The 24,956-nt window shown below is 44.3% G+C and overlaps 1 protein-coding gene across 1 annotated transcript in view; it reads right to left on the bottom strand.

Annotated features, from left to right (window-relative positions):
* LOC111868042 overlaps nt 1-24,956 on the bottom strand; it is an 89,112-nt gene that overhangs the window by 20,471 nt on the left and 43,685 nt on the right. Inside the window, exon 2 of the mRNA XM_023858389.2 lies at nt 3,494-3,718. Within this exon, the coding sequence (XP_023714157.1) occupies nt 3,494-3,718 (225 nt within the window). The remainder of the gene's footprint in view (nt 1-3,493; nt 3,719-24,956) is intronic.

Below are 24,956 nucleotides of genomic sequence, written 5' to 3'. Positions count from 1 at the left end.
CTCTAACAGAAATGAGTACCAGGAATCTTCTTGGTGGTAAAGGGCGGCCGGCGCGTAAGGCTGACAACCTTACCGCCCTCTGTGAGTCGATAGTCTAGAGAAAATGTGGGAGCCTCGACGTCTTACAACCCTATAGGCCTTCACGTCCTGTTACAGGGATAACTTTACCTTATACAGTATACTTCAGTTAGACACACCAAACGCTAGGATAGTAGATAAATGATGAATTGGAAAGGATTTAGAAGGACTTTGTCGTAGCCTAATGGAAATAATATACCAGCATTTGCCTGAAGGGACTGAGGAGAACCACAATATATATATCGATCTGAATAGGGGTGTCTCGGCAAAGATTCTAAGCGAACGCCTCTCGAATAAGAGTCTAGAGCAGTGGTTCTCAACCGCCGGGCCGCGGCCCGGTACCGGGCCCTAGCATCAATTATACCGGGTTCTCGTCTTATAGAAACAAGAATTTACCGGGCCGCGGTCTCACAGAGGTTGAGAGCCACTAATCTACAGGGCTACTTCTATGCCAGTCTTATATGCAGTACACACCTTTCTTAGTTGGTACAGTGTTATTAAATAACCCAGTTGAAATTAATGAGGCTCACAGAGAGGTTGGGAATTTTTACATTTAAATGTTAAGAAATATGAAAATTAGAATATACAAAACTACAAATTTGTCGGTGGTTCTGTATGGGTGTGAAACTTGGTCTCTGACATTAAGGGAGGAACATCGACTGAGGGTGTCGAGGAGAATATTTGGACCGAAGAGAGATGAAGTGACAGGAGGTTGGAGAAAACTGCATAATGAGGAGCTTCATAACTTATACTCTTCGCCAAGTATAATTAGAATGACCAAGTCATGGAGGATGAGGTGGGCAGAGCATGTAGTACGAATGGGGGAGAAGAGGAATGTATATAGGATATTGGTGGGAAAGCCAGAAGGAAAGAGACCACTGGGAAGACCAAGGCGTAGGTGGGTGGACAATTGTAAAATGTATCTTAGAGAGGAGGCTGGGATGGTATTGGTTGGATTGATCTGGCTCAGGATAGGGACCAGTGGAGGACTCTTTTGAACACGGTAATGAACCTTCGGGTTCCATAAAATGCTGGGAAGTTCTTGAGTAGCTGCACAATTGGCGGCTTCTCAAGAAGGGCTCAGCTACATAAGTAAGTAAGTAAATGTTATGAAAGCCAAATCTATTCCGTCACTCAGATGACTTCTCCAGCAGACATATGACTTGCCTACAGGCATACAGCCATAAAGCTTAAAGTAATGGTATTAATTGACCTGCATCGCTTTGCCTATATGGACGCCACGGAAAGACGTCCCACGGATCCACCCCTTCCACATCTCCCTTGCGCAGCTACCCTTCCCCTTATTCCCCCTCCAGTGGACTATACATTCGGTTCACACGAACTCTGGCGATGATAATCACGTGATAAATTTCGCTACAGACAAGAGCTTATGACTGGTTGACGAAGAACTGTGGGGCTGGAGGGGAATATAACAGTGACAGAGAGGGGAGAAGCTCTGAGCGCAATGAACACTTCTTATATGAACTTAAGTAAACTTAAATAAGTTTATTTCTGAAACATTCCGACACTTCGAAAGAAATCGGTTTTCTGGAATTACATGCGCGCAAGCCATTTATCTCCATGGGGTTAACTCCTCAGAAATATGTAACCAAAGAAAATAGTGAACGGTTGCACAAAGGATATCATACTTTTACATATTTAAAGCGTAGTCAAGCTGATGCCTTCTATACCAAATTTCACGAGAATAGAAGAATCTGATTTACATATAATAATTAGGGCCCGGATCTTTATGCGCTTAAAAAACTTAAAATATGCACCAAAAATAAAACAATATGCACTTAAGAAGCAGGTCACTTCATTCAGACTCGCCTATTTACATGTATCATTTACTGCAGAAAGTAGCATCACAATAGGCAAGTCTTTCAGTGTTTTCTGGAGACAAACTGCGTCTGTTGTCCGTCAAAATGAGTTTAGAGGCTGAGAATGATCTTTCTACATCAACTGACTTGATTGGACAGTATTTATACACTGGCGCCGAAGGTTCAGAACATTCATCTGGCAAAGATACCCTAATTCCACTCAAGTACTGACTAATTGACTGAACCCTTTTTAGTCCTGGGTTCGATTTCAACACCTTTTCTAACTTGAATTTAATCTTCTCTCCAATTTCGCCTGGAGCGGAATTCAGTGAACAAGTTGTTTTCTGAACGAGTTGAAGTGAGTCGTGAAGGAGCGCACCACAAGATTCTAAGCTGTCAATGGCCTTTGAAACTGTAGAAAAATGTGCATGGGTAAAATTCACATCTTGATAAACAGTATCACTTCAAAACACCACTTTTGCTTCACGGACACATGCATACTCATCTTCAGGTTTTGTAACCACTTCTTTTACTTGATTGAAATTCTCCTGATAAAATGAAACTGTGGATAACCATGTCCCCCACCTAATTAGGACAGGTTCAGGTGGCAGAGGAACCTGAGGTAGGCAATCTTTGTAGAACTGGACACGAGCTGGTACTTTCAGAAACAGTTTTTCCCACTTGCAATTAAATCATTAACAGCTGGAAACTGTGCGTATTTTTCCGCAATATGGTGTAATCCGTGAGCTAAACAGGTTACGTGTATAAGATTTGGATAAAATACTTATAAGGCCTTTGCTGCTTTCAACATATAGGAAGCTGCATCTGTGAGTAACACAAGCACCTTACAACAATTATTCTCATGTGGCCATAGTACAGAGAATCATTTATAAATCTTGCTATTGTGATATGGTTGGTTTTCTCTAGTACTTTGCAAGCAAGAAGATGAGGTTTGCTGGCTTCATCTGGATGTAACTTAACAACTACGAAATTTGCTAAGCATCGGCCACATAAATCAGTTGTCTCATCCTTAATTATCCTTAATTTCAAACATATATGCAGAAATATGCTCTTACATTTAGAATATGCAATAGCGACCAAAAACCCTCAAAATATGCATTTGCATATGCGCATATGCATTTTCAAAGAATCCGGGTCCTAATAATAATTAATCTCCCTATATACACGTAACGATACATATACAGAGTGAAGCAGAGGAAACGTGTATTTTTCAAATGGCTAGTACTCGCCAAGGGTGGGGTTGATGACCTTGGGAATGAGCCGGCAGACAGCACAGACAATGCAATTTCAGTATCCATTGAGCGTTGGAACGTAGAGCATCGTGTGTCTGCTGTCGAACAATTTTTTAGAAACAGTGATTCCATAATTACTGTCCAACTTCTTTTCCGTCGAAAGTTCAATGTTGAGCGTCGAGGAACAATTCCAGATCTTAACACTATACTGCGATGGGTTGAAGCATTTAGAACTACTGGATCTGTCATGAAGAGGAAACCAGCTGGCCTTCCTCTGCTTCACTCTGTATAAATCTCGACCAAAATGAAGTCCACAGTCTTGTAAGAGGACCAGTCACTTACCGACGTCGCAAACGAGTGACCCCGGTTCCAGCTCTGAGAGGAACTGTTTGACTTTCGGCCACGCTCGACCCCGCTGACTGTCTGCAGAGGCCCCAGCCGGGAGCTGTGCCCCAGAGATCTGCTCATACACCTCGTGAACGTAGGCTTTCTCCAGTGCGACCGATCGGGCCTCGCGCTCTTCCGCCCCCGACATTCTTCCGGTCACCCGCTTGTCATTTCTGCCAGCTGCAACAGGGACGGACCATAAGGCATCAGCGCGACACATGTATATGTTTATCTATTTACTAGTGTAAATTTACTAGTGTAAATTTACTAGCATTCTGCTTTCCCCTGTATTTCTTTTCAGCCCTTTGTGGTATCAAGTGATATGTCTAGGATAACGTTTCACGCTATCTCCCTCGGAAGGCACCTACAGATACTCAATCGTAAACCTTTTGATTTATATAGTAATCTATACTTCACACATCCATATCAAAATATTATCAGTGCTCACGAAATAGACGCGATACACTGAAATAAAGGAAAGCTATTATCATCCGTGACGTACTACACAGATTATGTTCATGCAACCTATTAATGCTGGACACTTCGTTGCTATGGTTACATACAATGACGTAATGACAGTGATGAATCTGAAAGTTACTAAGCTTTATGTAGGCCGCGCCATAGCTCAAGCGGTTAGTCGCTGGCTTCCCAACGCGGCGGCCCGGGTTCGAACCTTGGTCTTGTCAAGTGGGATTTGTGGTGGACAAAGTGGGGATGGGGCAGGTTTTCTCCGAATACTTCGGTTTCCCCTGCCAATCTTCATTCCACCAATTGATCCACAATCACCCACCTATCATTTGGGGCTGGTACAATAGGCCAGAAGTGGCCGCAGTACAAGGGACTTAGTCCTACCCCACTAGCAATAAAAAAATTGTTGTCGTTAAATTCTATACTTATACATATTTCAATCTTTACAAATTACCTTCAGGTGGCTCTACATAAATAAATAATTATGGAGTCACTGAACTGCAAGTGAAAAATAAAATTAATTTTTATAGAATGGATCCATTTTTTACGTCGACGTATACGTTACAGTTCAATATTAAAACATTAAAAATACTTTAAAATGTAAACTCTTCTTTTTATTTATTCGTAGTTGTATATAGTAGTTAGGCCTATATGAAGTAGTGGGTCTGGAACGGGGATCACTCAGCCTCGTGAGGATGATTGAGGAGCTACTTGAATGGAAAAGTAGCGGCTCCGGTCTAGAAAACCGATATTAACGGCCGTGGCGATTCGTTGCGCTGACTACGCGACACCCTCTATCCGCAAAAGTTGACACTAACTTCGCCGACAAGCGGCTGTCGCTCGGTCGGTATGGTTCGCTTGCTGACTAAAGACCACGGAGAGAGAGAGAGTTATATGCATATAATGGGGTTAGTGTTACCTGTTGTTTGATGGACATGTGAATGTTTTTTTGTATTTTTTAATCAGACATCTTTTCTTGTTTTGAGGGGTCGATGTGGCCATGTTACCGGGGAGCAGACTGCAGTCACCTGCTCACACTGGTTCCTCACTCGCGGACTTTTATAACCTGAAGATGGAGACGATACGTTCCTCCGAAATGTCGGTTTACACAATATCTACACAGCCCCACATCCCAGAAGAAGGCATTCTTCAGTGGTTTAACTAATCTGCAGAGAGAGGCAGATCGTATTGTGAACGAGGTCTGAATGGTCTATGAGTGGAATTAACGCGGGAACCCCGCCACGCTTGTTTAAAGAGGATGCACTGCGGAGGGAACGGCCGGCTTGCAGAGAAGCACCGGCCTGCAGATCGATACGGGGTTCGACGAACTCTCCCAGCAGCGACTCCTCGGTGCAGATCCGCCTGTCCTTCTCATTCCGCAGAGAACGGAATGGAGCCGCCGAGCCGTTCGCAGTTCTGCATGATTCCGTTCTTGCAGTCAGTCCACTACCAATGTACAGCATTATCAGAAGGATGTTTCCTGGGAGAGAGAGCTGTAGGAGGCTAAGGCGGGATAAGCCTTGGATAGGGGAGATTAAGGAATGAATGCAGAATTTGGTGTGCAGTCTTCCTGGATAACACAGTTCGAGCCCTGTCTAGACAATTGTTTCGTTACGTCTTGATGTTGAAGCCGCGAGGAGCAGCGGCTGACAACGTTCATCATCTTCAGGCCTCTTTGTGTGCTTCCTGTAGCCAAACCGAGCGGGCTGGCTCAAACGGTAATGCTCCAGACTTGTATTCGGGAGGTGCCCCGTTCGAGTCTCTATATCGGCTGTCCTGTGTGAGCTTTTCTGTGGTTTCCTCCATTTCTAACATATAAAATCTGGGACAGAACTTCGATTAAGCCACATTCGCTTCCTTCCGAATCCTTTCAGTTCATCATTCATCTCATCCTACTATCCAACGTTATATATTCCCGATATTGTGTCAAAATGTAACTCCCCCCTAAAAAACAAAAGAAGTCCTGAACATAGCGTATAGTGTGAAATGGTAGGAGAGAATGATTAGTAAAAAGTAAACAAAAACAAACAAACAAAAAACCGCAAATTTGTCGCCGTGTTTAACTAATTAAGCACTACGCCATGAAGACGTATGCGGGAGTGGATGTATAGACCCAAAATTTCATGACCTCGGCACTAGTTGGAGGTGAGTGGTCAGCTTTACGCCCCTGCCGCTTTACCCCCGGGGAAAGAGCCGCCGGTACGCATTGGATAGGAGGCTGCGTGGCCCCCAGAGCCGGTCTGGACGACATGGAGAAATCAAAATTCTTGCCTCCAGCGGGACTTGAACTCCGAACCCTTGGTCATCCAGCCCATAGCCAGTCTCTATACCGACCACACTCTCACTGCTCCTAGGATGACCAGTGAAACTGTAAATTTTAAAGAAGTCGTTGAAAAGGCTAATTAGAGGTACTCACCTGGCACTTTATTGGAGGGACTAAGGTAAACTACTTACTTACTTACTGAGTCAGGGAGCTGAGCCCTTCTTGTGGAGCCGCCAATTCTGCAGCTACTCAGAAATTTCCCAGCATTTTATGGAACTCGAAGGTTCATTAGCGTGTTCACAGGAGCCCTCCACTAGTCCCTATCCTGAGCCAGATCAATCCAGTCCATACCACCCCATTCTATCTCTCTAAGATCCATTTTAATACTGTCCATCCACCTACGCCTTGATCTGCCCGGTGGTCTCTTTCCTTCTGGCTTTCCCACCAATATCCTATGTACATTCCTCTTCTCCCCCCCTTCGTGCTACATGCCCTGCCCATTTCATCCTCCTTGACTTGATCATTCTAATTATACTTGGTGAAGAGTACAAGTTATGAAGTTCCTCATTATGCAGTTTTCTCCAACCTCCTGTCACTTCATCTCTCTTCGGTCCAAATATTCTCCTCAACACCCTGTTCTCAAACACCCTCAGTCTATGTTCCTCCCTTAATGTCAGAGACCAAGTTTCACACCCATACAGAACCACCGGAAATATTATAGTTTTGTATATTCTCATTTTTATGTTTTTGGACAGCAGAAGAGAGGACAAAAGGTTCTGGACTGAATGGTAGCAGGCATTACCCGAGTTCAGTCTCCTCTTAATTTCCTCCTGAATCACATTTTGATTTGTTATCGTTGTTCCCAAATATCTGAAGTGTGCTACATTTTCAAAACATCTGTTTCCTATCTTTATATCATGATTTTGACCTGCATTTTGTGACCAGACAGGAACATATACTATGTTTTCTCTGTGTTTACTTCTAGACCAACCCCCTTGCTTGCGCCAATTAAAGTTTGTGTGTTTTTCTTTATGGTATCTACATTATCACCCAGTAGATTCACATCATCGGTGTAGACCAACAGCTGATGTGTCCCGTTTAATTTCAGTCCCACCTGGTTTCCCTGGACCTTCCTAGTGGCATGTTCTAAAGCTAAGTTGAAAAGGAGTGGAGATAAAGCATCTCCTTGTTTTAGACCATTCTGGATAGGAAATTTATCAGACCAATATTTACCTATAGGAACTTTACTATACGTTTCGTTTACACACATTTTAATCAACCCAACTAGTGTCATGGGTATCCAAAACTGTAAGATCTTATTCCGAATATCCGATACCAAGATTCGAAACAAGCAACCTCGAATACAAACGAAGAGCATTACCGATATTGTCAACTCGTTCAGTTTCAGGACGCTTTTGTGTCCAACGCATACCGACTCTGTGTTCTAGTGGTCACAGGTCCTGGTTACAGATCCGGAGGTCCCGGGTTCGATCCCCCGCGCTACGAGATTTTCTGAAAATTAGTGGGTCTGGAACGGGGTTCACCCAGCCTCATGAGGATAATTGAAGAGCTATTTCAAGGAAATAGTGGCTCTCGTCTATGAAACAAAGATTAACGGCCGTGGGATTCATTGCGCTGACCACGCGACATTCTGTATCTGCTAAAGTTGACAGTAACTTCGCCGACAAGCGGCGGTCGCTCGGTGTGTATAGTTCGCTTGCGGACTCGAGCCACGGAGTTTGTTTTATTGTATTATTATTGTATTGTTCCTGTTCTTATGGGAAACTTCACATCTGGGTAATTGTCTCGGTTCATGTCCTTAAGTGACTGGTTGTCATTACACTGGGGTCTCTCTCATTGCTTTTTATTTTGACGTGATAGTACTCAGGATCGAACCCATGACACCCTGAATACTATATCAGTAAGATGATCACTGTACCACTAAGGATATTGATGATAATGGCGACGAAGTTAATGATTTTGACGTTGAAGCAAATGTTATTATACCCTCGCGTCTCAGGATGGTGTGAAATCTCTCGGACTTCACCTGTTGAAGCTGATGAAGTGTTTCCATAATTCCAAGGAGAGAGTCGTATGTAAGCGTCCGCCTTCTGGGAAAGCTGAGGCAGTGACGGATTCCTGTACCAATTGCGATACAGTTCGCCAAAAAGTTGAATCTGTTGGTTTTAGTAGTATATATACATTATGCAGTCACCCACAGATCAACATCAATCACAAACCAACAAGGTCCAGGACACGACCACCACACCGAAATTTAAAGCAGCAAAAATAAAACGCTGATTTCAGTCTTTATTTCAATTTTCATCGTAATACTAATTTAGAATCTATGCCGATGATGTGAATCTACTGGGTGATAATATAGATACCATAAAGAAAAAACACAAACTTTAATTGACTCTGGTAAAGAGGTTGGTCTAGAAGTAAACACAGAGAAAACTAAGTACATGTTACTGTCTCGTCACCAAAATGCAGGGCAAAATCATGACATGAAGAAAGGAAACAGATGTTTTGAAAATGTGGCACATTTCAGATATTTGAGAACGACTATAACAATTCAAAATCTGATTCATGAGGAAATTTAGAGGAGACTGAACTCGGGTAATGCTTGCTACAGTCCAGAAACTTTTGTCTTCTCGTCTATTGTCTAAAAACATAAAGATTAGAATATACAAAACTATAATTTTGCCTGTGGTTCTGTATGGGTGTGAAACTTGGTCTCTGACATTAACGGAGGAACATAGACTGAGGGCGTTTGAGAACAGGGTGTTGAGGAGAATATTTGGACCGAAGAGAGATGAAGCGACAGGAGGTTGGAGAAAACTGCATAATGAGGAGCTTCATAACTTGTACTCTTCACCAAGTATAATTAGAATGATCAAGTCAAGGAGGATGAAATGGGCAGGGCATGTAGCACGAAGGGGGGAGACGAGGAATGTACATAGGATATTGGTGGGAAAGCCAGAAGGAAAGAGACCACCGGGAAGATCAAGACGTAGGTGGATGGACAGTATTAAAATGGATCTTAGAGAGATAGAATGGGGTGGTATGGACTGGATTGATCTGGCTGAGGATAGAGACCAGTGGAGGGCTCTTGTGAGCACGGTGATGAACCATTTATTTTTCAAAGTAAGGAAAGTAGGACAGAAAACATTCAGCCTTAGGAAAGCTGATATGTGTGATTATACTGTTCTCTTACCGTGTGGAGTTTGAGGCCAGCTCCAAGTGGGCTGCAGATAGGGAGATATGTATCGGACAGTATAACACATTCGTGTTTCTGATTATTCGAGGCTGTAACCTGCGGAATGACAAGTTTTGGAGCTATTGTCGGACTTTAGTTTCCTAGAAAGGCAGAATGATACCACGAAAACATTAAAAGAGCCGAGTTTCCAGTGAGACACGTTCTACTGTTGCCGCTACACCAAACTGCTCGGGCCCACGCCCTGACCAGCCGCTGGACGACAAAAAGGGCGGAAGGGCGTCTCGTGCCAGAGGAGACTTTTCAGATCAATGTAGTGAAGGTCGCCGCGAAGTTCGCACCCGATATAAATGAATGGAACCTTACGTCAGCGTAGGGAATCGAATCGGTCACGTGACATTTTCCAAACACCTGTTGTCGCATTGCGTGCTGCACTCTCGTACGTTGGTTCACTCGACATTCCAAACGCGCAATAGAAACACGAAGTCTCTAGCCGGACTTAAGGTCCTACTAGGCCACGCCATAGCACAAGCGGTTAGTCGCTGGCTTCCCACCGCGGCGGCCCGGCTTCGATCTCGGGTCTGGTCAAGTGGGATTTGTGGTGGACAAAGTGGCGCTGGGGCGGGTTTTCTCCGAGTACTTCGGTTTCCCCTGCCAATCTTCATTCCACCAATTGCTCCACAATCACCCTCACCTATCATCTGGGGCTGGTACAATAAGCCAGAAGTGGCCGCAGTACAAGGGACTTAGTCCCACCCCACTAGCATTAAAAATATTAAGGTCCTATTAAGATTCTGGGTTCTTAACTCCGTGCAGTCCGTAGATGCTCACTGACGTTTCGGAGGAACATACTCCTCTGTTTGCTGGTTGCTTACTTGGCTTACTCTTTGACCCTGAATATGAAGTTCTCAACTTCTGTGCGGTGTGACTTTCCTGAGGACGGTATTCTTCTGTATTTGCAGTAGTTTATAATTCCCATTTCTGAAAGTACGGGGGAATTACTCCATGTCGTCCAGACCGGTTCTGGGGCCCACCCAGCCCCCTGTAAAATGAGTACCGGGCTTCCTTCCCCGTGGTTAAAGTGGCAGGGGCTTAAAACTGACCACTCACCTCCAACTAGTTGCGAGGTCAAGAAAATGTGGATCTATACCTCCACATATACCTTCATGGCATGGTGCTTAATTAGTTAAGCACAGGGATAAATTCATCTTTTTACCTCTTACGGAAGAATTACATTTTAACAATAACTATGTTTAATCCTACCCACATCTTTGTTACTGTTTTAATGGGAATTCCTCTCGTTTCTTTATTTCATCTTCGAAAGTAGCGAATTTTGTAACATTTCAGATTCCATAAGCGTGTGTTTTGGCGGCTCTTTCTGCATCAAGACTGCATAGAATCGGATAGCAGGATGACTGATGAATAATTAATCGAGAAGGATCTGGAAGGAAGCGGTCGTTACCCAATGGAGGTAGTAACAATGGACTTCTTAGGAGGGGTCCGGAAAAACCGCAACAAATCACAATAAGGAATGCCAATCTTCTGGCCGAAATTTTAAATCAGACCTCCAGAATACAAGTCTGAAGCTTTATCTGTAGACCAACCTGTGCTGTAAGTTTTATATTTGTGATCGTATCTGCGTTTCCATGGAAACGAGCGTGCATCGTATTTAGTGACGCAGACCGTAACATTAGAATTATGAAGTTTTTCTGTTTTCAGCATAATTCAGTATTCGTAGGAAATACACACTTAACCAGGAACATTTGCTCCTCCAGGTTGCCTCTACATAGTATGACGTACCGTGTTTCCTACCCTCACCTGAAGCGTCAGCCGGGACAGTAGATGCCGGCAGTCAAGATTCTCGAACCGAAGTTCGAGGTTTCAGATCTCGACATATCCTTCAACTATTAAATATATATTTTTTTTTCATATTTCCTTAATGTTTTACAATTTTTCAGATCTTTCGAGAACATCCTAGAACTTCGAGAGAATTCCAGGCTCGGAAATTCGAAAAGTTTCAAACTTAACTTCATGCCTGTTTGAGTGTTAACTTCCTCCCAGCTCCATGCGGTCCTCACTCATTCCAATGTTATCTCTCGTGATCAACAGTGGAATGATAGGAACGTCGAACAAATAAATTACATTAATGTATTTTTTTTTTCTTGGCACTACAGCCCCAGTGGGCCTAGGCCTACCTCCATGAACTTCTCCCTTCACTTCGGTTTTTCTAGATCTTACACATTCGGTAGGACTCCTTGGACGGGTGATCAGCTCGTCGCAAGATCTCTACCTGTACACAAACACAGAAAAACGCACACATACAAACTAAACACCCCTGCCGTGAGTGGGATTCGAACCCACGATCCCGGTTTCCAAGCGAGCGAAGACAGTACATGCCTTAGACCGCTCGGCTACCGTGACCGGCACATTAATGTATTAGGAAGTGTAAATAGTCTTTAGTCCACGAACGGGTAGAGATATATTGAAGTCAAAGTCGATACGGAGAAAGATGGTACGTGTGACTGCAAAATTCGTTCATTCGTCAATTGCTCTACAGCCCTTTGTTCGGCCCTTGCCCCTTCTTCAGTTTCGTAATATCCTTTTACACAGACGGCAGGACTCCTTGGACGCACACATATATATTCATGCCTTGAGTGGAATTCGAACCCACGATCCGAGCTTTAGAGCGAGCGAAGACAGTTCATGCCGTGACTGACATGACTGCAAAACAGGAAGTGTTAATAAAACGTATTGTGGAACGAACAGTCAACAAAGGTGACAGGCTGCGACTGGAGAAGTGAATTAATAAATTAACTTGGTGTGCTACAAACATTCGACACACTCGTATGTGAATTGAGTAAAATCAATATGGCGCAGAACGCAAAGAAAGACTGAGCAAGTCGAAACAAAGAATCGTGCGGTGAGGTAACTGTCATATAAAAGCGAGGACTATCTAAAGTAAAAGAGAATGAACATTAATTTTCGTTAATTCATTGTGTTTAGTTTTCTACTGCAGAAATAAAACGCTGTACTGTGGGTCTTAAACTTCATTTCCATCCTGAAACATTAAGAATACTGAATTTTTAAGCACCCAGTGAGAACCACGAAATTGGGTCACGGATCGGAGTGAGGATAGCGTCAGACAAGGACACCTACTTCAGCGTGCTACCTTCGTATCCCTTCGCCGCAGTAGGACCCATGCCTTGCTGTTCATAGCATCTGCTCGTTTGTTACGTGAGCGTTGCGTGTGGACCGACTGCGCTGTGTGTTCCAGTTTAGGAGACGTAAAATATACGAAACAGCTGAATAGTGACTAGGCTATGGGCTGAACGACCCAGGAATCGGGGCTCGATTCCCGCAGAGGTAAAACATTCCTGTCTTTTCCATAGCGTCTACATCAGCTCTGAGATGACACAGACTTCTATCCATTGGGTACCATGGACTATTTTCCCGGGGCAAAGTATAAGGAGCGTGAGGCTTACCAGCTTGGATCTAGTTTTTTTTATTTATTTGTTTAATCAGCAATCAGAATATACATTCTATAAGCTAATGTTGTGCCTGTTTAGATGACTCGATAAGGAGTCGTCCAGCGGCGAATTCTCAGTAATTCAAATCAGGTCAATTGGCCAGCAACTTGGATCTAGTGCAGAGGTTTAGAATGGTGGAGCTATATCTCCACTGCCCCATACGTCCTCATAGTGCGGGGACAAATTTTAAATTACTTAATCCATTCCTCTTATACCTTACGGTGTCGAGGTTGTTTTTTCATTTTGATCATTTTTAGACGGGAGGACTCTTTGGACGGGTGATCAGCTCGTCGCAAGTTCTCTACCCAAACACAGAATAAACACATACACGTGCCAAATATCCATGCCTTATGTGGGATTCGAACCCACAATCCTAGCTTCCGAGCAAGAGAACACAGTACATGTCTTCTACCTCTCGGCTACAGTGACCGGCCATTTTAAATTACCAGCTTATTAATTTCTATGAAATTCTATACGGACGTCATGCTGTAGGCTATTTAAGGAAGCTGTCAGCAGCTGGAAGAGATGGCGCCCGATGGTAGGACGCCGGATGAGGAATTGGAAGGGATCTGGAAAAAAAGTTTTGGCCTAATCGCGAAACTATCCCCCCATTTGCCTAGAGCGACTGAGGAATACCATAAAAAGTCTTAGGTTAGCAGCAGAGATTCCAACCGAATACCTTCAGATTTCAGTCTAGACCGATACCGCTACGCCAACCCGCTCCATATCATGGCGTTGTTCAGTCCGTCTGCAACTACCACCGTCACGTGTTCCTGGGCGTTACGGTACCGATCACGTATCCCACTTAAACGTATGGACACGTAGGCGAACTTTATTTTTTTTAATTCGCTTAGAGAGAGGTGGAGTCCAACTGGGTTCACCCGGCACGGCGGCCACTGAAACCGAAGTACTCGGAGAAAACCCTCCCCAGCGTCACTTTGTCCACCACAAATCCCACTTGACCAGACCCGGGATCGAACCCGGGCCGCCGTGGTGGGAAGCCAGCGACTAACCGCTTGAGCTATGGCGCGGTCCCTAACTTTGTTTTACCAACGATTTTAAACAACTAAAGGCAGAAGAAAAGCTGTCGTTAGGTAGGCACTATGTCATAAGACGTATGGTGGAGAGGAGGTAGAGCACCACACATTCTTCACCTCAGCACCAGATGGAGGTGAGCCGTCAGCTTCACGCTCCAGCAACTTTACTCCCAAGAAAGCAGCCCCCTTACCCTGTTTGAGGCAGACTAGAATCTTAGGTAAAGACGGGAGTAGCACGAAACTGCAGTAAAATTTTGTTAGAATTCTGATTTCAATCTTTATAAGAAAACGAAGGTGGTAGACTGTACAACCGGAAGGTTAAAGGATTGGATGAACTGGGAATATCTAAGCAACCCTTAATCAGCACATCCCCTAAACACAGAACATGGACGGCGCTAGGCAGCAATGCGAAGAAAAGCAGCTCAGTCGCTAAGAGGGACTAAGAGGAGGTTCAACAGTCCAATCAGTTCACGTGAAGGAGGCCGACGCCGTGATCGAACAGACAAGACCGACGGCCGTATCCAGCGGCAACAATGAATTCGAAATTCTTGCGTCTAGCCCAGGGCCCAAACGCCACAAATTGTAGTAAGTGAGATGCAAAACCGGCACATATCCTAATATTGAGCACAGATAATGATGACTTGTCCGATGACCGCCCACCCCTGTGACGAATACCTGCTATCAAACAGTAGTTCCCAAACTGTAGTTCCCGACGTTAGAAAGGATTTATTTTGATGGGAAGATGCATTTTATAATCTTTGCCAAAAATACCTTTGAGGGCACGTCATACTTTGAGGACGGGACAAGAAAAGTCCTTGTTGCACTCAACGAGAAGTCTGGTATGGCGATTTTGCGTCCCGTCATATGACGACAATAAAATATAACTTTCTAATGGAGCAACCATCTGTCACTATGTGATGACCACCACGCCCTCCAAGGTATTTCATAGAATAACAACAGTCGATTTCTTGAAGAAAGCAGTCTTCTGGGATTTGGCACCGTGTATATGTGGTGTTAACCGACGTTTCGGAGGAACGTATCGCCTCCATCTTCAGGGTAGAAGGAAAAATATAAGAAATCCGCAAGCGAAGAGACCGTGACTTTTGTCTGCTTTTACCGGTTCTCACGGTCTCTTCGCTTACAGATTTCTTATATTTTTTCTTCTACCCTGAAGATGGAGGCGATACGTTCCTCCGAAACGTCGGTTAACACCACATATACACGGTGCCAAATCCCAGAAGACTGCTTTCTTCATAGTCACCGCCGTGAAATCCTCAAATCTTACAACTCTTCAGATGGTTGGGCATTGCTCTGAGCCGTTAAAAATATAACCTAACTAAGTCAATGAAGCTGAACCTTTCTTGAGAAGCCTCCACTCTCTTCCCAACATTTTATTGAACCCGAACGCACGTTACCCTGTTCACAAGAGCCCTCCACTGATCCCTATCCTGAGCCAGATCATTCCAGTCCACACAACCCCATTCTATTTCTCTAAGACCAAGTTTTATATTACCTTGCCACCTAATCCGTGCCTTCCTTGTAGTCTCTTTCTTCCTGACTGTCCCACCAAAATCCTACTCGTATATGCAATTCTCTTTGTCTCAATGCGTGTCACATGTCCTGCCCACCTCCTCCTCCTCCATTTTATCATTTTAATTATATTTTGTGAAGAGTACAAGATTTGAAGCTCCTTATTACGCAGTTTTCTCCAACCGTCTATTCTTCAATCCCCCTTCAGTTAAAAATATAAATACTAGAGGTAGTCTGTACAATTCTAAGTTCTTATTTCGCTAATATTTCTTCAGAGAGTCCAAGAAAGTCTGAGGCGTCCATACAGCTCCGTGTTCATCTGCAACCGGGCGTACAGGCTAGCAGTGCCGAGAACGAGTTCAACCTGAACAGAATTTACATGAGTTTCCCGTACCAAATCAGTTACCTTAGAAACGTTGGCGGCTCTTGCACTATATCTACGTTCTCTCTCAGTGCGCGCGCACACACATAAACGTGGAGGCGCACGTCGACGTACTACATGTGCGATGACCACAGGGTATGATAACATATGGCACGGCACTTTGCGGGTAGATCTGTTAACACAGCCCTGTAGTGTGTTGGAATGGTGATCTCGAGCCCTAAATCCTTCCCCTCCCACGGGCGGTTGCAGACAGCTGCACAGAGACGACGTTCGTACGAGAGAATGTAAATTTCTGTGGAGCACGACTTGTCGAATGATAAATTGGGCTGCATTTGAAAGAAAGTGACCAGGGCCTAAATCGCGGTATTATCCCGACATTTGCCTGGAAGCACTGATGTGAAGGTAAAGTAAAATCTCTGTGCTTAACTAATTAAGCACTATACCATGAAGACGCATGAGGTAGTGAATGTATAGATCCACATTTTCTTGGCCTCGGCACTAGTCGGAGGTGAATGGTCAGCTTCACGCCCAGGTCGCTTTACCCCCGGGGAAAAAGCGCCCCGGTAACTATTGTATAGGAGGTTGGGTGGACCCCAGACCCAGTCTGGACAGTTGGAGAAGTGAAAGTTCTTGACCTTAACTGAACTTGAACTCCGACCCTTCGATCGTCCAGGCCGCAGGCAGTCGCTATACCGACTACACTAAGAAAGCCTCAGGCACGATATCTGATATCCCGGCCGAGATTTGAACCTAGCACCTCTCGAATCACGAGTCTAGGGAGTGGCCATTACAAGTAACTCGGGTTCGATCCCGGGTCTGTTCAAGTGGGATGTGTGGTGGACAAAGTGGCGCTGGGGCAGGTTTTCTCCGAGTACTTCGGTTTCCCCTGCCAATCTTCATTCCACCAATTGCTCCACAATCACCCTCACCTATCATCTGGGGCTGGTACAATAGGCCAGAAGTGGCCGCAGTTCAAGGGACTTAGTCCCACCCACTAGCAATAAAAAAAGTAAAGTAAAATAAAGTAAGGTAAAGTAAAGTAAAGTAAAGTAAGGTAAAAGTATGAACCGTGTATGATACATTCATATAGAGACAATCTTTTGTAAACACCCTGTTGGAGAAACGAAGCTAGTAATGAGATCAGAAATGTCGAGGGCCTCCGAACGGTGCAACACAATAGACACTGGCTCACACTTTCGTCTGGCAGTGGCGACTTATGAATACTGATGCGGTGACTTAGCGACGTCAGCAGAACGGAACTGCGGCTGGCTCACGAACCTGTCGAGACCGGTTGAGACGCCGTGAGAAGAGAGGACGACGACCGTAAGGAAAATGTTGGGATGTTAATTAATATGTTCTAATTAAGGTCAATTTATTTTAATCAGGAAATATCGCGTTCATACGCGATACGAAATTTTGATATACAGCGCAACAGTTTTAGCAAGAAAGAAGACACCTGATGATGGCCCTGTATAGACGAACCGTGTAATGTGGGAGAAGGGTGACTATGCAATAAGTTGTATTTAAGACGGAAATATGTGTGAAATACATGATATATTAATGCAACAGGATGCTTAAATACAATATTAGGAAAAGAAAACATTTGGTGCATCCGTTCTTCTGTGACAATTTAAATTTAGGCGCTTATATTTTTTTCGAAAGAACTTAAACTGGATCCTGACTCCTTCATCTCCTGAGAAAATCAAATCTTTTTTGTCCTGCCTAGCATAGTCTGCGTGGCGTTTGTCATATATACCAGGCTCTTGCTCAATTAACTGCACAAAAACAAAATTAGCAACCTTTCGTGCAGCCTTTCGTGCAGTCTTAACCAACAAATGAGTCATTGACGGCGCATTGTAGAACAGCTGTCACTAGGAAACCATGCGGCAACGCAACTATGAGAAGACTGTCATGCTCCGTTGCCTGGATGTTGCGTTTCTCAGTCTTTCCACGAGTTGCGTTGCCGTTTCCACAATTTGCGCGGCTCCATTCGGTAACATGTGTTCAACTGAGGCTGATAACACTTCTCGGAAATTTCGGTTGTGTGTGCGGTTGCCTGTTTCCTTGGTTCCCCTTCCCTTACAGTCCACCAATATATATTAAATTCAATCGAAATCCGTTTCGCTTTGTAGATGGCACTTACGCAAAGACGAACTGGCTGATACAAGTTATCTCATAGGGTAAAGAACGCTAGAAGTGAGAGGAAGGGAGAAGCAGATCCTGCGAAATGAAATGTGGCATGGGTTGGCAAACTACGGTCCGTGGTCCTCATCAACCCCGTGAGAGTTTCTTCGAGCCATATATTATTACTTTTAATTATTATTTTAAAATTAAAATTAGAAAGTCTATTAGCAATTGCTAGCAGCACTAGCTGTCGCTGTGATATGGTGGGCAATGGCGTTCTTTTTGCGTGTTACACGTTTTCGCTTATTAAAGTACTACAGAACAGTTGCATGTCATCTAGTCTGGCAACCCCTACTCTGGTCCTTCGGCCGTGTATACCCAGCCCTGAATCTGAAGTTAAGAGGCTGAGGGAGAATGACACGCTAGAGCAGTTTGTGGAGTATGTTACAGGTGTGCATGCCCTCCCCTTTGGGTGCACGATGCAATACGACACGTGCCTTGAACTTGAGATTCTCGCACCTCCCCCCACCCCTTCAGCTGACTGCTAGGCACTGCCTCCTGCTATTTGCCACGTCAATTAAGATTGCGCGCAGCCGTCCCTCTTTTCGTCGCTGTGCACGTGCTCGGAGAATGGTCTGCACTCGCTTGTTTGTCAGTAACAGGATCAGGGTCACTGGAAAGCTGACAGTACTGCGAACTGGTAGCACCATGAAGGCGTATGGGGAATGGATCTATAGATCCACATTTTCTTGACCTCGCCACTAGCTGGAGATGAGTGATGAGCCTCACGCCCCTGCCGCTTTACCTCCGGGGAAAGAACTCTCGGTACCCATAGGATAGGAAGTTGGGTGGACCCCAGAAGCGGTCTGGACGACGTGAAGGAGAAAAAATTCTTGACCCTACCGAGACTCGAACTCCGACCCATCTGTCGTCCAGCCCGTAGCCAGTCGCTATACCGACTGAGCTATCCCGGTTCCCAGTATATCGGATTAGCATCACTTTCTTGACGTCACATGTGGTGAGTCTGAAGTCTCACCCTGTCCCTCTTAACCTAATCAATATTACATTTTTGTATTAAAAAGACCCTAGTTTGACACTTGATGGAAAAAAAACACTTTGTTAATTATGATTCCTATCTTCAGCGTTGTAAATCCGTTTAATACAGCAGGTATACGCGTTGCCAGGCAACATATCTGTAAACACGGTCCAACACGCAACAATAGATGGGGCCGTGTTTTCTATGTCATCCACGCCGAGCAGCGGTGGAACAACGGGGTTATGCAACCCACTTATAGCTAACGGCTCATTAAATACATTCCGCGTATCGGACCGTGCTATGAAAGCGGTGACGTCCTCAAGAAAAAGATGGTGTTTTCCGTCGGGTCTGTGTAGAGTGCTTACAAGAGAAGTGAATGCAGAAGCAGGTTCAGTCGTAAGCTGGAGGAGTGACTAATAGACGGGGTTTTTAGTTGAGTTCCGAGGTTCCAGAGTGATCGAACAAGAAATTGCAAGAAGATTTCGTAGTGATATGAAGTGACAGTTTTTGTGATGAGATCCGTTGCTATGAGACGACTAGCGGAAACTAAGAATTTTAGTGCGTGTGAAACGGTGAACTTTAAATTATGTAAAACAGCGATAGCGCTGTATTAATTGTAATTAAGAGAGAGTGTAACCGAAGTGCTAATGAATCCAGTCATCCGAACTAGAACCCGTTATTTTCGTCACGCGTACCACCCTACACGTGACAATATTAAATATTAATATCGAAATTATTTACTACGTAGCGGCATCTAGGCGTCAATATACACAGCCAAATCTCTAAGGCGTTACATAAAAACATACTTAAAATTCTTACACGTAAGTTCGCAAGAAAATTTTCTTTCTCCCCCGGTCCAGAAAGAAGTCCGGCCACACTCCTGCTACCACAAGGCCACATCGCCGTATAAATTTCAGAGCTCACCATTTTCTTCACAGCTTTAAAAATTTAGTTTGCAGACTTAATTATTCTCAAAGTGAGTCGCTTCACAACTTTCGCACATTCTAATCATAATTAATGACGATGTTTCAACTACGCAGATTTGAATAGTTTCACAAGAGATGGAAGAGTGGTCATGAATGGATCTGGATACACAAGCTTTCCTCTGCTTCCAAATCGCATGCTATGAAAGGCTCCGTCTGTCCTTGCCCTGACTGACAGCTACTTCCTTAAGCCGAATTATGTAAAAGAGGAATGTGAGCCGTGATAACTCAACCGTTGGCTGGACGACCGGAGTTCGATTGCTTACAGATTCTCCGCCAGAAAGGCTTGAAGGCCTACCCTGCCTGTTTTCCAGTTAATTCCGGGATCAATTCTCGAGAGTGCTCGCGAGATGTGAGCCGGCTTCTCACATCTAGTGCAGAGGTTAAGAAAACTTGGATTTATTTATTTACGGTTCATTTGACGACACTGTTGCCTCAGGCTATACAGAATGTAAATAGATGTATGTTACAACGCACTGCGGTACACAGATGGGTTCAATCTGATCACATTTTGTTAATACACCCATGCCCGGAAACGCTTCCTTTTTGCACTAAGGGTCACAAAGTTTCCTAAAGGATGCATAAGTTATAAGGGATGTTATCGTTGATTTACATTATAAAAGTTGCTCAAAATAGCAGCCGCCGACTTCATTGCATGTTCTGCACCGCCTGGCTATGTTATGCTGAACACTTTGAAAGATTCCCGGCTTTTCCCGGACGGTTCCAGCTGCTACTGCAGTTCTTGCCACAAGATCATGTTGTGTCTCCACTGGAGTCCCGTACACCAGGCTTTCCATGTGCCCCCAGAGAGAGAAATCCAGTGGTATCAAGTCAGGAGAGCGAGGGGGCCAGGTAATTGGGCCTCCAAGTCCAATCCCTCTGTTGCCAACGGTTTCATCCAAATACTCAGTGACGACATTACTGCAGTGTGCTGGGGCGCCATCATGCAGGATCCATATTTCACGGCGGGATTCCAAAGGCACTACTTCCAGCGGCTCGAGTAAGGTCTCTTGGAGAAATGTTAGGTACATGTTACCAGTAAGACACAGAGGTAAAGTGATAAGGGCGTCCTCCTTCACATTTCAGAGGCCCTAGCGCGTAAACAAAGCGTTTCCGGCGTATTAACAAATATGAGCAGATTGAATTCCTCTATCTACCACGGTGCGTTGTAGCATATATTTATTTACACTCTGTATAGTCTCAGGTGTTAGACTGATTAGTGGCCAATGAACTGGAAACGACGTGGCCGGAGGCATTATTCTAGCATTTTTAGAGAGATTGAGGAAAACCCAGATAACCTTAGCCAAGATAATCACTGCTCAAGCAGAGATTCGAAACGGGTACTTCCAGAATATAATTTGAGCCAACTTGCCTGAAAAGAAAGCGTGGAGGTTTAACTTTACGTCCCCTACAGCCTTAAAACTTTGTAATGCAAAATACTGTTTCATGTAACAGGGTTATTTATTTATTTATCACTTAATTTTTATTCGTGATTTATTTAAATACGCGTCAAATTTTTAATATTATACAGCATGGAGTGCTAGGATAATCAGTGAATAATGAATTGGAAAGGATGTGTGAGGAAACGATCGTGATCTAATTCACTGTCAATTCAGACAGTTGTCTGGAGCGGGGGAGGGAAACTGTTTTTGACTGGTGACACAGTCTGCAGCAACTTGCTCACGCTGGTTCCTCGCGCGCGGATTTTTATACCCTGAAGATAGAGGCGATACGTTCCTCCGAAACGTCGGTTTACACAATTTCTACAAGGCGCCACATCCCAGAAGAAATCTGAGAGGGATTTCAACCCGGGACATTCAGACAGAGTAGGACTGAGGCGTCCTCTCCACTCGACCACGGCGCTGGTTGACATGGCGGCTGGACTGTTGTTGCCTTAGACGCTTTGCAGTTACAGTGGCGTGAAGATCTGAGTTTCTGATAGGCTGTGAGGCGGAAGCACCCAAGTATGTCGGAAAAGGGCGTGCCCACGGCCACTGAAACACATGTCAGGTTCACAGGAGCGGCAAAGGAGGCTCCCAGAGCCGCATGGAGCTAGTTCGGTCCGGTGGGTACACGATAATGGGGATCATGCACCACTGTGGGAGTTTTGTGGAACAAGGAGACATCTGTATCGCGCTATGCGTCCATCTCACAAACGAACTGCCATCCATTTCACAGACTACAATACAAAGACAACCAGAAAAATGTACAAACGTCACAAATTGACGAGTATTGTACAGAGTCCACTGCAACATGCAACACTGACGGTGTAACGGAAGAGGGCGAAGACACGTCAGATGTTCAGGCAGCAATGCATTTAATTTAGTGCTTCACTGTGCCACCGAACGCAGCAGAGCGTTGTGCCGAGAGGTACGGCGTGGCTTTCGTTTGAGCCTTCTAATATAGAGAATATTGCACTTAATTCATTTGAATCAATTTTCCGTTAAACGCTTTTTCCGTAAGACAGCAGGATATTTGACCATGTTTATCTAGAGAAGAGAATTGCAGAGTTCCCAGTACTAAACAACTGAGCAATTGATTCTCCAATTCTGCAGTACAGTTTACTGAATCCGATCAAAATAAGCAGTCCAGATCATTTCTTCTTCTCCTTTGCTGTCTAAAACATGATAATTATAACAGGAGAGAGTTGCCGAATTTGGAACGGCTGCTAAATTGGACCGACTTGTATCTTGAAAAGGAGAGATATTTGCAATGTCATGGTTGGCTGCCCTGGCTTAAGGAGTGAGGGTGTAAGGTGCTAGCACAACGAGATGGCCATTCCGCTCAGTCTCGCCGAGTTCTGAACGGCAGTGCTGTGTGAGCGTTATTTTTCCTGACATCTCAAATCAATCTTCTTCTGCATCCTGTAAGTACCATAATTTCAAACGTTACTAATGTAAAGTGTACGGTTAGTCGCTGGCTTCCCACCGCGACGGTCCGGGTTCCATCCCGGGTTTGGTAAAATGGGATTTGTGGTGGACAAAGTGGCGCTGGGGCAGGTTTTCTCAGAGTACTTCGGTTTCCCCTGCCAATCTTCATTCCATCAATTGCTCCACAATCACCCTCACCTATCATCTGGGGCTGGTACAATAGGTCAGAAGTTGCCGCAGTACAAGGGACTTAGTCCCACCCCACTAGCAATAAAAAAAAATGTAAAGTGTATTGTCTTAGCTACAATATGATGTACCTGTTTGTATATTACTGTCCAAATGTAATGATAAAAACATGTTCTTCTGACGAAACGTACAAGTTGCGCAATTTGAACCACCACAAGTTGCTTGCATTGGACCGGTCCATCGCAGGACGCGATGTGTCTCATTAGTAAAACATACTTTATTTTTTCCTTCGACTTTCAGATCCAAAATGATGGAAGTAAGGGAAATGGACTGAAAATGAATTTCAAATAGCCGTTGCGTCATACAGAAACGGGGACTGTGATTTCAATGAGTGTGGTAGGGCGTAAGGCGTTCCTGAAGCTAAAACAAGGAGTCATACTCTGAAGATAAACCGATATGTGAGTGGTGTGAAGGCTTAAGGGAGAAAAGTTACGTTCTTTGGTGATACAGAGAGGATTCTATCTGATCATATTATCATGTTAGAAGAGTATTTTTTTTGGGGGGGGGGGAGCTGAACATTAAAGACGTTCGAAAGTTAGCATTTGATCTGGCAGAAAAATATAAACTTCCTCACTCATTCAATGAAGAGAAGAAGTTGGCCGGGAAGAAATGGTTTTATATATTAATGTGAAGAAATCCTCAACCAGAGGGTACCTCACTAACAACAGCAATATCATAAAATTTGGGTTTACACCTGACAAGAAATTCAACGTAATTAAGTGTGGATTCAGCACCGTGCAGAAACGTCCACACAGAAAGGAAAACATCAGATAGACGTTTTTGCAAGTGGCGAAAGAGGAGTCAGCACCCCAGTGGTTTGCGCAGTCAGTGCTGCAGATATCTGCATGCCGCAAAGAAATGGAATGGTGCTTTTGAGACTGGTGTCCTACGCAACAGGGATTCGGCCAGTCGATCGTCATGTTTTTATTTGCTTCTTTCTTTGCTTCTGCTGTCAGTATCCAGCTATCTTCGTCTGAAACTCAGAGCACAGTCTGATTCGGCAGACAGTGGCGGCAGTAGAAAAGATGAAGATTACGAATCATCTAGTAAGAGAATGTTCTGCCGCAGATTTCTTCATTGCCAAAACTATCAGCTGATCCACGATCAACGGTGTCACGAAGAAGAGCGCAAAATGCGACTGTGTTAACTAGCAACCCTTAAAAAAGGACGCTGGGACGCTCTAAAGGCAAAGGAAAGAAAAAAATTCAAATGAGAATGCAATTGTCCAGGCCACAGATGCAAATGCAAATGATGGAGACTCCAGTTGGTTTTGCTTCTTGTGTCCCAAAAGCAGTAAAGAGGACATGATTCAGTGTCCGCAGTGCCGCAGCTGGGCCCTCGCCCCTTGTGCTGAAGCGAAACAAAGCATGCAGAAGTGCTACTATTCTCCGTGTACTGGGAGGTAGATTCCTTCTCATAGTCCACTTTAAGCCGCAAGGATGTTAAATGTCAATTTTTTAAGCCTACAAAAAGCCCGCAAATGTGTTTTCAGTTATCAGTTTATCACGATGTACAATTTATTCGTGTTCCCCCACTGTAGTTTAATGGTCACGTTTATTCTTTTTTTACTTTTTTAATGTTTTGAATAATTTTCTTAGATTTTAGATTTAATTTTATTGGTTCTTGGCGGCGATCTAATGTAAGAAACTTGTGGTCCAATTTACGAAACCAGTTGCCTGGAATCGACTTGTGTCAATAGTTTAGTTTTTTTCATAATCATAATTTTATTAAATGT

This window comes from Cryptotermes secundus, unplaced genomic scaffold (genome assembly GCF_002891405.2).
Source record: "Cryptotermes secundus unplaced genomic scaffold, Csec_1.0 scaffold635, whole genome shotgun sequence".
NCBI lineage: Eukaryota > Metazoa > Arthropoda > Insecta > Blattodea > Kalotermitidae > Cryptotermes > Cryptotermes secundus.
The sequence above is the reverse complement of the archived record's forward strand: the minus strand, read 5'-3'. Positions and strand labels throughout refer to the sequence as shown.